This window comes from Sorex araneus, chromosome 2 (assembly GCF_027595985.1).
Source record: "Sorex araneus isolate mSorAra2 chromosome 2, mSorAra2.pri, whole genome shotgun sequence".
Classification (NCBI taxonomy): domain Eukaryota; kingdom Metazoa; phylum Chordata; class Mammalia; order Eulipotyphla; family Soricidae; genus Sorex; species Sorex araneus.
In genome coordinates this window covers 5,988,541-6,004,123 of record NC_073303.1, presented here as the reverse complement: position 1 = coordinate 6,004,123, position 15,583 = coordinate 5,988,541, and the positions used below count along the sequence as shown (strand labels likewise).

At 39.8% G+C, this 15,583-nt stretch overlaps 1 protein-coding gene across 1 annotated transcript; it reads left to right on the top strand.

Moving 5' to 3' along the window:
* The first annotated feature begins 14,419 nt into the window (after positions 1-14,419).
* Positions 14,420-15,355, top strand: LOC129402382 (olfactory receptor 2J3). The gene has a single exon (XM_055128797.1). It carries the CDS (start codon positions 14,420-14,422, stop codon positions 15,353-15,355), a length of 936 nt encoding a protein of 311 aa, XP_054984772.1.
* Positions 15,356-15,583: the final 228 nt, after the last annotated feature.

Genomic DNA, 15,583 nt, shown 5'->3' with positions numbered 1-15,583 from the left:
TCATCGAAGCCCTAGCCAAACAGGGTGTTCAAACTCAGTACATCAAGATCATCTGCTAACTGTATTGTGGATTTACCACCAAGATGTCACCATTCTACAAGGACGTGATCATTGACAGAAAGAGAGGGGTTCGGAATACCATTTCACCAAAACTCTTCAGCCATCCTCGAGAATGTTATGGAACAACTGGAATGGGAAAGAATGGGAGTGAAGATAGACGGTCGGCAACTACACCACCTCCACTTCACTGATGATATCGTTTTCATAACACCAAACATTAGCCAAGCGGCACAAATGCTGGCCGACTTTGACTGAGTGTGGAAAGGTCAGACTGCAGCTGAATCTCAACAAGACAATGATCATGAAAAATGAACTAGTCCCTGACACTCCATTTGCTCTCAATGGAACGAACATCTTCGAATGCAGCAGCTATGCGTACCTGGGTCAACATGAGGAATGACTTGGCGCCAGAACTGCGCAGAAGGAAGAGAGCAGCGTGGAACACCTTCAAGAGCATCAAATAAGTGGTTAAGAGGACGAAGGACCTCTGACTCCGGGCACATCTTTTTGATTCCACCGTTCTTCCCGCACTAACGTATGTCTCAGAGACCTGAGCCCTATGCAAACAGCTGTAAAAAACTAAAGAACGGCGATGGGCGTGTGCACTGGCAGGCTCTCCTGGCGGCTCTGTCTCACCGCCCGAGTTCGGTGCTCTGGAACCACTGTGTGTGGCTGTTGGTCAGGGGCAGGCGACAGAAGGAAGAAGGCCAAACTGGTTGCTCGATCAGTTTATTTCATTCTCTCTCTCTGCTTCTCTCCTGTCTCTCAATCTCTCTCTGGATCTCTGGATCTCACCCCCCAACCCACTCTTACAGCCTAGTTAAATCCCCCCAGCATGAAGGGGTTGGGGCGCACACATAGTTGTGGTCACCACTAATAGGGGTGAGGTTCCTTTCCCTCAGGGGATGCTTCTTCTAGGACTGATTCTGTTTCAGCAGGAGCATCCACCCAAGGGCGCAGTCCTATGAGTGTGTTTCTCCTCTCCTCATCCAGCAAACATATAAGCATTCATAATATTAATCATTTTGTATGGACACAATAAGAAATGCATTAAAGCTTATAGAATTGCTCTCCTGGGGCCATCTCGATCTCAGACTTCCTGTTCCTGTTCCTCTTCCTCTTCCTGTTCCTGGAGTGAGCAGATATCATTGGGCTATACTAGCACAAGCCAGGGAAAAATAGAGACATTACTGGTGCCCACTTGAGCAAATCGAAGATCAACGGGAAGATAAGTGATACAAGTGATGCTATTTTCCACATTAGTTTAAGCCTTGTCTTTCTATCAAAAAAAAGGGGGGAAGAGATGAACAGAAACTTTCTCGAAGAAGACATATAGATGGCCAAAAATATATAAAAAATGCTCTCACCAGGGAAATGCAGATAAAATCAACAATGCAATGTTATCTAACACCAGAGATGCTGGTGTATATCAAAAGAGCAAAAACAACCAGTATTGGCATAGATGGAAGGAAGAGGACACTCATATACTGCTAGTGGGAATATTGATTGTTGCAGCCTTTTGGGGAAAAAATATGGAGACTCTTCAAAAAAAAAAAACAACCTACAAATTGAGTGTCTATAGGACCCAGAAATTTCCCTCCTTGAGCTCTACTCTAAGGACAAAAAAAAAAAGACAACTCTCCTCAGATAAGACATTGGCATTTCTGTGCTCATTGCAATATTATTCACAATAGCCCCAATCTGGAAACAATTCAAGTGGTCCTAAATAGATTATTAGATACATAAACTACAATGTAATCACTGTATCACCGTCATCCTGTTCGTTGTTCATCGATTTGCTGGAGCAGGCACCAGTAATGTGAGACTTGTTGTTACATGTTGGCATATCGAATACTCTCGGTAGCTTGCTGGGCTCTCTGAGAGGGTTGGCAGAATTGAATCCGACTCGGCTGCATGCAAGGCAAATACCCTACCAGCTGTGCTAACACTCCAGCCCACAATGCAATACTACTTAGATATTAAAAAAAAGATAAAATTATTCAATTTACTGCTACATGGATGGATTTAAGAATATCATGCTGAGTGAAGATACTGAGGAGTGGTGCAGACACAGAATGATCTCTCTGATATTCAGGATATAAAGAAACATATGCCACTGTCACTGTCATTCCATTGCTCATTGATTTGTTCGAGTGGGCACCAGTAACGTCTCTCATTGAACCAGTAATGTCTCTTATAAAGAAACAGTAGAAGATTAACAAGTACTGAAAAGACAGTAGAAACTGAGAACTCATTTTCAGTAGGAAGCTTCCGGAGTGGGGAAGGTAGGGCAATACAATGGGGAGCACAGGAAGGGTATTCAGCCCACCCACCTCCCGAGGATACCCTGGAGTTTTCAGTCATGGGACCTGTGTTTCCATACATTTCATCTTTCTGTTGTGCATCTCCTTGGAGTCTGGAATTGGTAGAGCAAATCCTTCGGGTGAGTGGACATGGTGGCAGCTGTGGGAAATGGGCCTCACCTGCAACAGATGATCCTAATATCACCTACATCTTAGTTTGGTGGTGAGGAGATGAAATGATGTGTGAAACAAAATATTAAGTATCATCTTTGCACTTAGAAAACATGAACCTACAACATCATTTATTGCTCTTGTTGAATTTTAACATAAATCATATTTCAGGAGACATATCACATTGGCAATTATTTATTTTTGTTTTTGGGATAGATCCAACAGTGCTCATGGATTGCTCCTGGCTCTGTGTTCATGGATCACTCCTGGAGGGCTCAGAGGACCTTATGGGGTGACAGATACCCAACCCAGGTTGGCCACATGAAGGCAAGTGTCCCACCTGCTGTACTATCTCTCTGGTTCATCAGTAATAGTTTGTACTCATACTTTAAAAAAAATTTATGTTCGTCTTAGAACTATGTTAATTGAGATATTTTGAATCTGGAATCTGTTTCTACTCTGTGTCCTTTTCTCATGAGATGACAGAAAATACTTATCAGAAAGGAAAACCCACAAAATAATTTCATTCTTGTAGGGAAGAAATATTAGCTCTCTAGTTGCCCAAAGGTATTTATATTCCCATTATGATGACCTGTCATTTCATTCAGAATTCGGAAAAGTTCTTGCTTGGGAAATTTTGAATCAGAAATAACGGATCAGCCACCAGTTTCTCACACTAATACCACAAACACATTCACATATGACTGCCAAGACTGAAATAAAATTTGATAGAAGCCTCAATGTAACATAGAAAATAGAGGAAAATGAAGTTAGGACTGGTATAAGAGTTGATGAATCTGAATAGTTAATTACAATTTTGATTGGATATTTGTAGTTTTTAAAATGTGCTTGAAGACACATTTGTAGGTAGGTTTCTGTAATTAAACAATAGAAGTACCATGTTAATCTCTGTATGTTGTAAGAATCATGATCACGAAGCAGGGATATTCATGTAAAATTATAAAGATTATAGTGTAATATTGCTTAAGCTTTGGGAAATTGTTCCCCACAGGAGTTATTATGAGAACCAGGTCTACTGTCAGAGCCTTATCTAAATAGCAATTTAAAGAAAAGTTCCCTTAAGACATTAGACTCATGTTTTTTCCCTCTTTTAATTTTCTCATATGGGAATTCATTGAAGGTAAATTTATTTATAGTTTAAACTTACTAATACAGATTAAAAATGTTACTTAAACCTATAAAATTGACTTTAAATTATAATTTGGTTTAGTCACTGCCTATGATATCAAGAAGTGGGAGCAAATAGGCAACATCTAAGTGTTGTGTCCATAGGAGAGAAAGTATTTTGTTAGAATTATGAATTAACCCCTTGAGCCACAATCTGGTAAAGAACTGGACACTTACTAATAACCAGGATCTACCATTGTGCTATCTCACTCCCGGCTATTCTTCTTATCCCCCGGGAAATTATGATACTAAGTTTTATGTTCACTGAACACAGTTTTCAAGTATAATTTCTATATTAACACTCTCACATAACACATGAACGCCTCAACAGTCTGCATTTTAATGAGTGGCTTGGGACGTTTCCTTTCCTTTCCATTTTCTATTTTGGCCTCCATGTGATGCTCAGGAATCTCAGAGTCCCTCTTGATGACAACTTTAGGCTCATTTTAGGTTCAGAGGATGTTGCTGTTGAGCCTGGCATGCCAGGGATGACCAGGACCACCCAGGATACCAAATGTGCCAGGGTTCCAGAGCCACACCTATTGGTGCTCAGAGACCACGATGCCACTATTGAACTGTGTTGGCCACATGCAAGGCATGTTTGTTCTCCAATCCCCCAGTCCACATTCTCTAATTCACATGATGCATTTTTAAGAAAATGATTTTGTGTTGTTGTGATTTTCTTTTGAAGAAATATAAAATTCCATGGAATAAAAAGATTTCAGTATTTTTTTCCATTGAGTCATTGATCTTAATGAAAAAAGACTTTAAAAAAGACTTTAGAAATGGTAGTCAGGATGCCAGAGAAATAATACAAAGGTTTAGGTGATTGCCTTGCACATGGTCAACTCCTGCTTGATTCCCTGCTCTAGTATGAGGCTCAATCACTAATAGGATGATCCCTGAACAAAGAGCCAAGAGGAAGCCATAAGCATAGGCAGGTGTGATCCTGCCTCCACACCCCCAAATTTTAATTCAGATATGAGAACTACAGGAGTGTTAGTTTTTATGCTTTTGGTGCACAAAATTACTTCACTTACACCACCCTTTCATTCAGGGTCATATTTGCTGACTACTTCTTTTGGTTCCTATGAAAAGGGTGCATATTTTATGCTTGCAAAACAATGTGAATAATTTTAGAAAAACACTTAGAAAAACAAAGTGAATAATCAATAATATTCCGCTCAACTATTCCAAAACTCCCCTTTGAAACTCACCTTAAAAGTCCTGTATTACTCTGATATCTAAATCAGACAAGACACTATTAAGAAAAGGGTCAAAGATGACAGAACAATTAATTTAATGAAGAATATTACTGAGAAATATCTGTTTTCCAGATATCAAGATTTATAATAAATATATGATAATTGACACAGGATGGTTGGTATAAGAAAATTCAAATTGACCAACGGATTATGATATGATACACAGAAACATATCAGAATCCTCACAAGCATAAGTATACAGGACTTTAATATATTTGCGAAGCATTATGGCATCATTGGAAAAAGAAAAGTTATTGCAAGATATTAAGTGAGAAGTTGAAATACCATATAAAAATAAATTTTATTCCAACTCTCCAAATTAATTATTAGAGAAAATAAATTATTTCATATGACTGAAATTACAATTTGAAGAACTTTGGCATAAATTATAAATATCTTTCTGATTTGTATAAATAGGGAATTTTTTTTTTGGCTTTTTGGGCCACACCCGGCGATGCACAGGGGTTACTCCTGGCTCTGCACTCAGGAATTACTCCTGGTGGTGCTCAGGGGGACCATATAGGATGCTGGGAATTGAACCTGGGTCGCGTGCAAGGCAAACACCCTACCCTCTGAGCTATCGCTTCAGCCAAATAGGGAATTTTTAAAGGAGTTTAAAAATAAGAACTTCATGTTTAAATTAGAAAAGTAAGATTATCAAAAAAATAAGCTTATGAAGTAAAATGCTAAGCAACAAATAGAAAAAAACTTGCTAGGATGTAACCTATAGGTAATTAAGAGCAAGTATAAAAAAAAAGGTTTTAAAGAAAAGCAATGCTATAGAAAAACTGTCAGATTTTGCAAGCAAGTTTTCAGAGAAAGCAAATCTTACATAAGCACAGACTATATGAAAATTTTAAATCTAAATAAAGCACTAGAGAAATAAACATTTTACAACTAGAGAACAAATAAAATATTCATCTTTCAGGTGGTAATATCACTGTCACTGTCATCCCGTTGCTCATGGATTTGTTCGAGTGGGCACCGGCACCAGTAACGTCTCTCATTGAGAGACTTATTGTTACTGTTTTTGGCATGTCCAATATGCACGGGTAGCTTGCCAGGCTCTGCCACGCAGGCTCCATACTCTTGGTAGCTTACCGGGCTCTCGGAGAGGGGCAGAGGAATCGAACTCGGGTAGGCCGCATGAAAGGTGAAAGCACAAAAATCTAAAAAATCTAGATTCAGATGTTGCTGAAAACGTAGACCAAAGGAATAATTTTTATATAACTTAAGTGGGATAAATTAAAAGAAGTCCTTTGAGTAAAGTGGGTTATAAATTTTAATATTTGCTTGTAAAAAAACACAGCCCATTTTATCTCCTAGGCATACAACAAGACACATTTTCATATAGTGTCCCAAGTGATAAATACAAAATCATTTTATCCCCACTTTGCCTTTCATAAGTGTCAAAGTAATAGCAAAAATGACCCCAAATGAACTACTGGAGGAGGTGTTTTGCACACCTAAAACATAAATACATGAATGTATGAATTGTCACCCTCTTTCCTCAACTACAATGAGTTGAAGAGGTCAATTCTCCAACTCCTTTCTTATAAGGGTAAATTCTTTGACCAACTCTGAACTCATGATGCTTGTCTGGGTCTGGCCCATGAAGACATCCACTTCATCAGTTAGCAGACAAAATTATTTTAATATTCATATTACATAATGTAATATTCACATATTACATTAGGACAAAAGGTAGGGCATTTGCCATGCATGTGGCCGACCTGGTTCAATTCCTCCGTCCCTCTTGGAGAGCCCGGCAAGCTACCAAGCGTATCTCACCCACATGGCAGAGCCTGGCGAGATCCCCGTGGCATATTGGATATGCCAGAAACAGCAACAACAAGTCTCACAAGGAGACATTACTTGTGCCTGCCTGAGCAAATCAAACAACGGGAGGACAGTGCTACATTGCAGTGCTATCTTTCCTTCTGAAAGAGGAAGGCTCAGTTTACCCTTGCCAGCCGCTGCGAGCAGTCCCGCTATTGGCTGGCCCATCTTATGTTTTTGGCTCCCTGAAAATCCCTGGCCTTTTTTGACAAACAGGGAGTTAACAATTGTTCATCATAATATCCTGTATCAGAGCTAGGCTCACAGGGAGACTAAGGTAATGGACGGTACCAGGGCAGGTGACCAGGAAGACAAACCAGCCTGACCATCCTTTAGATTCCCTGATTCTCTGCAACACAGAGACCCGGTTTTCCTATAACAATCTCACAAAAGAGCCCTAGTTAACTTAGCCCTGTCCTAAGCTCCTCCCCACCTGGGGAGCTTCTTCTCTTGTCTCTTCTACTTCCCAATACACTTGCTGCTTTCCCACTCTGAGTCTGAGCATATTGATTATTCAGTATTTTTATTCTTGAAAATATTGAAGAACCTGGAGATCGTGAACGAACACAGAGACCCTCACGCTTCTGCCTCAGCAGCATCACTTCCTCTCTCTGTGTTGCAATTTAAGCTGACCACTGTCACGAGTGTGACAGAGGGGAGTCAGATATGCTTAAGCACTTCTACCTTGTTGGATAACAATGTACACGATCGATAGCATCACTAAAATAACATATAAAAATAAACAAATCCTATTAAGAACATTCGTATAGCTAACACAATATTCTGTATCATATCCTCACCTCTAGCTGACTGTTGCCTCCACCCACTCAGGTGCTCTTAATGTGCCGTGTCTTAAGTGTCCAGAGAGCTTTGCAGTCTGAGCTCAAGATTGTCTGGTCCACTGATGTGAGGTTGACAGAGGAGCAGGGGCTCACCAGCAGCGCCATCCTTCAGACAGGCTGGAGACCGGTCGGACAGTGTCCGTCCAAGTCTCTGTCGTGTTGGGACATCCAGAGGAGACCCAGAGGTTCATGCCAGTTCCAAGTAAGTTGGAGTCAGGGAGAAGATCCAGAGGTTCCATCTGAGTCTCCCAGGGTATATCAGAAGCCTGTCACTTAATTGTCCACTGACCAATTTGGAGTGTCTTCAGTCAAATTGGTCAGAGTTTAAGGCGGGAAGCATCTGTGCCACTAGAAAATTAGATGTTTCAGGCTTGGGGTCCGTATCTAGTTCTCAGTGGCCTTGTAAGAAACTTACTAGCTAACTATATCACACACAAATTGATGTAACTTTTGTTCACACAGAATGGAGTGCCTTCTGTTCATAACACTACCTGAGTTTAAATATTGTTATTGGTTTTATTATTAATGTACATGGATGTAAATGTCTCTTCCAGGTATTTGATTAAAATTACTATGAATAACCATAACTCTATATGAGTAATTTCATTGTCACCCAATTTTCTTTTTTTGTAATTTAATTTATTTTATTGAATCACCATGTGAAAAGTTACAAAGTTCTCAGGCTTATGTCTCAGTTATACAATGCTCAAACACCCGTCCTTTCACCAGTGCCCATATTCCACTACCAAAAAACCCCAGTATACCTCCCACCTCCCACTCCCCACCCCCCCACCCCCCCACCCCTGCCTGCATAACTGAGAAATTTCACTTCATTTTCTATTTACCTTGATCACATTCCATATTTCAACACAAAACTCACCATTGTTGTTGGAGTTTCAACACACAACTCACTATTGTTGTTGGAGTTTACCCCCCAAAAATATGGCCCTACTGACAAGGAAGCATTTGATAATTAGTTTTCCATTGATGAGAATGAAGAGATATGAAGTCTCTTCATGGTTTAGGATTTCTGTATTTTAGTAATTAGGTTCAGGGAGATTTATGTAGGAAATTGCATCATTTCCCTTCCTGGGGCAGCATGGGGCTGAGGCTTAGTTCATAGTCTAAAGACATGGCTGCAAGCACTTGCTGGGACCAGAAGTAGTGTAGCTGGCTCTGGATCTTGGTGGTTCAGCAGCAAAGCGGCCGTGCAAAAGCATGGTCACCTGGGTCGAATCTCGGTGGAGCGCGAGCCGGTATCGCCCCGGCCCGAGACTGCCCAAGCATCCCACTGTTTCAAGTTCAAAAGACATTATTTTTCCTCCTTCCCGCGCCACCAAGGTCATACCTGCTTAAAAGTCCCATAATATGGTGGACACCACGCCGCTTTTCTTTCCCACAAAGGGAAGAAAAACCAAGGAAGAAGGATATTTCCCCTTCTCAGCCGGCATGGGGCAAAAGCTTAGTTCACAGCCTGGAGACATGGTTGCAAGCACTTTCTGGGACCAGAAGTAGTGTAGCTGGCTCTGGATCTTGGTCCTTCAGAAGCAAAGCGGCCATGCAAAAGCATGGCCACCCGTGTCACCCAATTTTCAAGGAATTAAAAATATTAACTTGAACTCTTTAGAGTCTACCACTCAACCTAGAATGGAAAACTTACTAAGAGCTGACAGTTACCTGTAAGCTTTACGTTCTCTTTCCTGTTGACCCCCCAAAGAAATAATGATTTTCAATTTTCATCACACACTTTATTTAGATATAATTTGTATACCAATATTCTCATGTACATATATGAATATCACTGTCACTATCACTGTCATCCCATTGCTCATCACTTTGCTCCAACAGACACCAGTAACATCTCCATTGTGAGACTTGTTGTTACTGTTTTTGGGATATAGAATACGCCAAGGGTAGCTTGACAGGCTCTTGAGATACTCTCCGTAGATTGCTGGGCTCTCGGAGAGGGGTGGAGGAATCGAACCAGGGTCGGCTGCATACAAGGAAAACGCCCTATCTGCTGTGCTAAGTAGTATTTATTTTAAAAGGATTTTTTTCAGTTTAGTAAAGAAATGTTCTAATGTAGAAAGATAATACTTTTTGTTGAACTTAGAAAGGGATAGAATGTGATTTTGAAAGTCTTCCACTACCCTTGATATTTGTTATCTAAATTATTCAACATATTTTGTACAGGTGCTGTTCTTTTTTATTTCTGATGTATAATATTCCATCACGCTGAAACAAGAAGGCAAGCAAATAAGAAAGTGCCCTTCCCCCCTTGCCCCTCCCTCATGGCAATGAGTTCTTGGGAGTAATAAAACCAAATAGAACCCACCTTGTGGACGCAGGAACTGAGGCCGAATGATAAGATGTACCTGGTGCCATTGTAGCCCAGAGAAGACTGGACACAGTTTACAGCACTGTTAATATTTGTAGTTTTATGTATACCAGTAACCTCCCCTCAACACCACCAAAGTATCCAAAGCAAGCAAGTGGGTCAGGAACAGGGGGGGATGAAGAGACGGACTGGAAGGGACAAATTTCTGGCTTATTTTTCTGGCTCCAGCTACACTCAGATGAGTCGATGCACAATATAAAAAAAGGTTGTAACATCAGCAACCTGATTATAGATTAGAAAACAAAAATATTCCATTATTATTAGTATTATTAGTATTATTTGGGGGGCATTGGGAAACACAGCTGACTGCGCTCATGGATTACTCCTGGTGATATTTGGTGGACTGGAGCAATAGCACAGTAGGTAGGGCGTCTGCCTTGCACGCGGCTGACCCAGGTTCGATTTCTCTGTCCCTCTTGGAAAGTCCGGCAAGCTACCGAGAGTATCCTGCCTGCACGGCAGAGCCGGGCAAACTACCTGTGGTGTATCCAATATGCCAAAAACAGTAACAACAAGTCTCAGAATGAGATGTTACCATTGTCTGCTCGAGCAAATCGATGAACGAGATAACAGAGCTACAGTACTGCAATGATACTGGGGAGAACCATCTATGATTCCAGGGATAAAAATGGGTTTGTTGTTGTATGCAAGGCAAGACCCTCACCCACTAAACAATCTTTCTGGCCCTCTCACATAAATTTTCACAGGAAGAAAGGGAAGTTGTTAATGAAAGGATTTTGAAATAATAAGCAACATTGGTAGAGATCACCTAATGTTCAGTATAACAGGTATGCATGACATCCGTTTATGGAAAGTTTTTCAGGCGTAAAATTAAAATTTAAAGGACTACCAGAAATGCATGGATGGCATAGCTAGGCTTGTAAGAGCATCAAGTTAGCAAAAACAGAGCTTGTTTTATTTTATTATTTTATTTTGCTTTTTGAGTCACACCCAGCAATGCACAGGGGTCACTCCTGGCTCCGCACTCAGGAATAACTCCTGGCGGTGCTCAGGACCATATGGAATACTGGGGATCAAACCCAGGTCAACAAAGTGCAAGGCAAATGCCCTACTCGCTGTGCTATTGCTCCAGACCCAAACAGAGCTTGTTTTAATGTTTTGTAATTTTCCCATTTCATGGCTTCAATGCCATAAATAATGCTTTGCTTTTAACCAGCTATCTTGTAAATTTGAGCCTTAGCTCCATGGAAAAAATGTGTGTGAGCATGAGAAATCAGATGACCAGTGCAAAATCATTATCTAAACTCTCAGTAAGATTCATAGCAATATTTTTCACAAGTCATTGTCATCTCCCAGCTTAACATCATGCTGAAGGCATTTCTGTGATGAGTTTTAATTCATGACCATTTACACCTTTCTAACCAGGACAGCTCCTAGAAGGGCATTAATTATAGCACTGGGATTCCCCCTCCCAGTGGCCCCATTCAAGGAAAGAAAGTCAGATTATTATTCTTATTTCCATAAAGACCTCATCTATTCTTCAATGAGGGCCCATCCCCGGACACTTCAAATACCCTAGAGTTTCCCATGTTCTGTGAAAAGCAAATCCTTCCAACATCTCGGAGCTTTTCAATGAGAACCATGGGTATTTTTAGATGCACCATAGTTAATTTTGTATCATGGTATGGAGAGGCAATTAGTTTGATGTATTCCTATCACATGACAAGAGAGTAGCAGTTTATACACGATGAGGGGCTAGACCAGGAAGAGAACAGCCAGGAACGCGGGAAGGTCAGTATGAAAGAAGTGCTTGGGCATCAGCGGGAGAAACAGGTGAAGTATAAAGGAATGACTATCACAAAAAGTACAGAAACGCTAGTAACCAGGATGGGATGAGAATAGACTGTTCAGCCTTCATTTCTGAAGGCAGTGGACCTTGAGCTTGGGTCCTACTGGTGGGAAAAGAATTTGCCCAGAAATAAAGATAATATAGGTGAAAGCAATGTCAGTTTATTAAAGAGAAACAGCACAATGGGCTGACAGACTGGAGGCTTCTGAAAGAGAGCGTCTCTGAGGCATTCTTGTGGGAGTATTTTTATTGTATGTGGCCTGGGCAGGAAGTTGTTGCTTGCTCTATACTAGGTGATTCTGGGATCGGGTGAGTGGGAGTTGTGTGGCCAATTCTGAGAAGGGAGGGGCTTGTCTATGGAAGGGACTGACCCAATCCTGTGGAGAACATGATGTGTATATATCTGAGATGTATGTTTGGACCTATCTGTGGAAAGGAGTGAATGGGCCATTTCTAGAAAACTGTGTGACGGTAGGGCAGAATATCTTGGTGAAGCAACTCTTGAAGTAGGTTGTCTGAACTCATTCTAGAAATTGAGCAGTAGAGTTGAGCTACATTGAAGCATCATCTCGAGGGTCTTATGCTAGACCACGTCAATCTCTCAATGCTCAGAGGTTTCACCATTCATAAAAACTTTCTCTGCCCGGATACTCACTTTTTTTCTTTTCCACTAAGAAAATCAAACTATATAGCTCTGAACTCTTCACAAATTCTCATTTTGGGGTTTATTTTTATGGTTTTTAAGAACAAAGAAAAACAGGTTGCTCAACAGTTAAGGAAGTATCTCACAGCTGCCACTTTTCCTTTTACCTAAAATAATAAAGGATTCAGGCAGCTTTCTAAGTGAAGAACACTTCCACATGCATTCCCCAAAGTGCCCACAGCTCTTGGAAACTGCATGAACCTAATCATGAACAACTTTTAACTGTATATCTCACAGTCATTCAATAAAAACAAAGGATAGTGCCCACAGCATTTAGAGTTCAAATGTTTGTGGATCCATTACTGCCTATTATTCTAGGGAAACTAAGAAAGTCTTTGAATTTTGTGTTATCCCTCAACGGATTTATGATTATTTGTATTATTAAACTAATAAATGAGGTGTAAACAAAGTTTTGCTTATCTGAAACTATTTTAAACAAGCCCATTAGTTTAGTTCTCCAGTTATAGTTTAACTAATTAAACATCCTTATATTTTTTTAAAAAAGTCAAGATTGTGACATTTGATCCAGTAAAGTGGCAAGCCAAAGTGATTTAGGTATTTTTAAATGGTGGGTAACTGTCTACTATCAGTAACTACAGAATAAAAACATTTCTCTTTTTCATGAAAGACTGATAATACAGTAGAGAAAATAAGCAACAGAAAATAAAACTATTAGTACAAATTTGAATTTTATAGCTTTATATATATTTTATAGGATAATCACATGATGAACTTGTCATTGTATTTTATGCGATATTATTTGTAAATGTTAGTGATTTTTAGTTTTTTATTCAGATTCCTTTTCGACATGTAGAAAGTCTGAAACACTTAATGCAATTATTGACTACTTGGAATTTAAATAATGTGTTAGTTATTGTTTTAAAGCACAGAAAAATTTTATGGAAACAGATCCCATTTTTCAGGTCTGAATAACCTGTGATACATACACTCCAAGTTTTCAGTGACTTTTCTGCTTGAAAAACCCTCCCTTTCTCTTTTGATCCCTCATTTTAGTTTCTTCAGCTCTGCATTTTGTCTTCCAAAATTAGTTATAATTCCATAACATTGGAAGCATTCCAATTAGTGAGAAGTTTGTGTGTGCATATACATATGTGTTTGTATGTGCATATACATATATGTTTTTGAGCTTCCATGTGTACACTCTTTTCTATCGGGAAGTAATCTGTTAGACTATGAATAAACATCAGCACTTTTCTACAATCATATTCATGTCACATTAATTTTAAACTCATGTTAACACTTTAAAAGTTACTACTGAATTGTTTTTCTATATCATGGTAAACTTTCATCTATTTGTATAATTACTAAGATTACTATGATTTCTTTTTTAGTAACCACAAAGTGTAAAGTATCTCAAAAATGCAGAAAAGGACACTCAAAATGATTTGTTTTGCAAGACAGATTTTTAAAATCAATTTTCTCCTTCACCATGGAAGATGTTTAATCATTTATCCAAGTGAAAAACTTAAGGAGGCTTTAATAAAATATTATTAACTTGTATGCTTATTGGCTGTACCTATAATAAAACAAAAGACTGAATAAAACATAAACCTAAAAAAAACTCTTTGTGATTCTTACATCAGTAGGACTTGGCGATGGTTGTGGTGAAGTTTACATATAGAAGTGTGAAGCTGTATGTCCAAGGTTTTATAGTATTGTTAATCAACAACAACTTAATAAAATTAAATGGAAGTTTACATTCATAATTGTTGTATTTGAAAATAACATAGATTCCCCCACTAGCCGATCTGTTTGACAATGAATAGACAGTCTTTTAGTTTGTGATTATTTCTTCAGATACAAGGGGAAAAATTGAATAATGAAGGAGAAGAATGCAAGCTTTGAAGGTTACTTTATTCTCTTGGGTTTTTCTAATTGGCCTCATCTGGAAGTGGTTCTCTTTGTGGTCATCTTGATATTCTACTTGATGACGTTGATAGGAAACTTGTTCATCATTGTCGTGTCCTACCTGGATCCCCATCTCCACACCCCCATGTACTTCTTCCTCTCAAACCTCTCTTTCCTGGATCTCTGCTACACCACCAGCTCCATCCCTCAGTTGCTATTCAACCTCTGGGGCCCAGAGAAGACCATCTCTTATGCTGGCTGCATGACTCAACTTTACTTTGTCCTTGCTCTGGGCTCCACTGAGTGTGTGCTATTGGTGGTGATGTCCTATGACCGTTACGCAGCTGTATGCAGACCCCTGCACTACAATGTGATCATGAACCCTCGTTTTTGCCAGTACTTGGCCGTGGCTACTTGGGTAAGTGGCTTTGCCGATTCAGCACTTCATTCTTCCTTTACCTTCTGGGTTCCCTTGTGTGGACATAATCAAGTGGACCACTTCTTCTGTGAGGTTCCAGCACTGCTGAAACTGTCATGTGCTGATACCCGTGCTAATGAGCTAACCCTCATGGTCATGAGCTCTATTTTTGTTCTCTTACCCCTACTTCTCATCCTCAGCTCCTATGGTGCCATTGCTTGGACTGTACTGAAGATGCAATCTGGAACTGGACTTCAAAAGGTCTTTAAGACATGTGGCGCTCATCTGCTGGTTGTATCTCTCTTTTTCATTCCAGCTATGTGCATATATCTTCAACCGCCATCGGGAAAGTCCCAAGATCAAGGCAAGTTTATTGCCCTCTTTTACACGGTTGTCACACCCAGCCTCAACCCTCTCATCTACACTCTCAGAAACAAAGATGTCAAAGGGGCAGTGAAGAGACTGTTGGGCTGGGACAGGGAGATGTGACAGAGAGATCAGCCCTGCAGAAATTTGTGTTGGGTCTTGAAGCATGGTTTCTCTGCACCTGGAGGACTTAGACTGCAAACCCACCAAGCTTCAGTGAGTTCACTTTTGAGTTTGTTGTTCTTTTAATTGGTCAATTCTGGACTCCTATGTAGAAATAGTTTATTGATCTGTATCACTTTTAATTTCAAATGATTTAAATAATACAGTTCCTCAATAGAAATGAGAGTC

Coding starts and splice junctions, on each gene's coding strand:
- LOC129402382 (XM_055128797.1), top strand. CDS start 14,420: ATGAAGGAGAAGAATGCAAGCTTTGAAGGTTACTTTATTCTCTTGGGT.